Genomic DNA, 1,037 nt, shown 5'->3' with positions numbered 1-1,037 from the left:
TTCGTATATTTGTTCTTTACGTTTCTTAGTATATACGTTGTATATATAGTATGTGTATGTGTATATCTTTCAGATGTAATATTCGATTTGTAAGATGGCTGTTGCAAGCAATACATTCCATTTGCTGGAATTTGAAGATGGGATGCAAGTAGTACCTGATAATTGGGTACAAAAAGATAAAAACGAATGTTGGTATCCAAATTATAAAACCGATAAAGAAATCACTAAAGCGATAAAAAAACGACATATACCTCAAGATGGTTGGTTATCGTATTCAATTAAACGATTATTTGGTATATATGGTAAGTAAACATATTACAAGGGTTTTTAACTTGTTTATATATAAACGATAATTTTCGAACTATTGTAACAAACATATTGTCATGTTAATGTATATAATAATGACTAGATATCTTTTTTTATAGAAACCTACAGTGAAGCATATAATAAACTTAAAAAGGCCGAAATGAATTCCGATATTAATACGGATACCGACGACAAAACTCAAAGAAAAGTTAGAGCTAGAAAACAAATTACTGATGATGATGAAAGTGATGATGGTAGCAATTATCAGTCTTGCTTACCACCATATCCGAAAGCGCCTGATATGGGTCGTACAAGTAAGTAATTTTAAAGTTGTTAATTATGCATGTATTTGAAATATACATATATGCTCAGGTCATTAAAAATTCATTGGAAAAGTAGTACAAAAATATTTTGTAATGTAATGCGCGCACGCGCGTGTGTGTGTATACGTAAACCCTTATGAAAAATACACTCAATCATACGTTGACGGTCCGAAATAACCATCAAATTGAGTGTAAACCTTCATAATCGAGTGTTTCATGAAGGTTTACGCTATATTTGATGGTTATTTCGGACCGTCAACGTATGATTGAGTGTATTTTTTCATAAGGGAATAGTTATATATGTAAAATAGAGATTCTGATAAATCGTAAATATAATATCATTATATTAATATTGTATCTTATATGTTATATAATCTTTTGTATTCTAACATCTTATAAATATATGTA

The 1,037-nt window shown here is 29.3% G+C and overlaps 1 protein-coding gene across 1 annotated transcript; it reads left to right on the top strand.

Annotated features, from left to right (window-relative positions):
• The first annotated feature begins 28 nt into the window (after positions 1-28).
• On the top strand, positions 29-675 carry LOC105555732. Its single transcript, XM_012002800.1, has 2 exons — positions 29-302; positions 426-675. The coding sequence occupies exons 1-2, from the start codon at positions 95-97 to the stop codon at positions 626-628; spliced, it is 411 nt and encodes a 136-aa protein (XP_011858190.1). The 5' UTR covers positions 29-94; the 3' UTR covers positions 629-675.
• Positions 676-1,037: the final 362 nt, after the last annotated feature.

Source organism: Vollenhovia emeryi, unplaced genomic scaffold (assembly GCF_000949405.1).
Source record: "Vollenhovia emeryi isolate VEMERY1.0 unplaced genomic scaffold, V.emery_V1.0 DF951997.1, whole genome shotgun sequence".
In the NCBI taxonomy this organism is placed as follows: domain Eukaryota; kingdom Metazoa; phylum Arthropoda; class Insecta; order Hymenoptera; family Formicidae; genus Vollenhovia; species Vollenhovia emeryi.
This window is presented reverse-complemented; position numbering and strand designations above follow the sequence as displayed.

What these genes read in the sequence shown, in the direction of transcription:
- LOC105555732 (XM_012002800.1), top strand. Translation starts at nt 95, where the DNA reads ATGGCTGTTGCAAGCAATACATTCCATTTGCTGGAATTTGAAGATGGG. An exon ending in ACGATTATTTGGTATATATG is followed by an intron (nt 303 to 425) that starts GTAAGTAAACAT and finishes CTTTTTTTATAG; the next exon opens with AAACCTACAGTGAAGCATAT.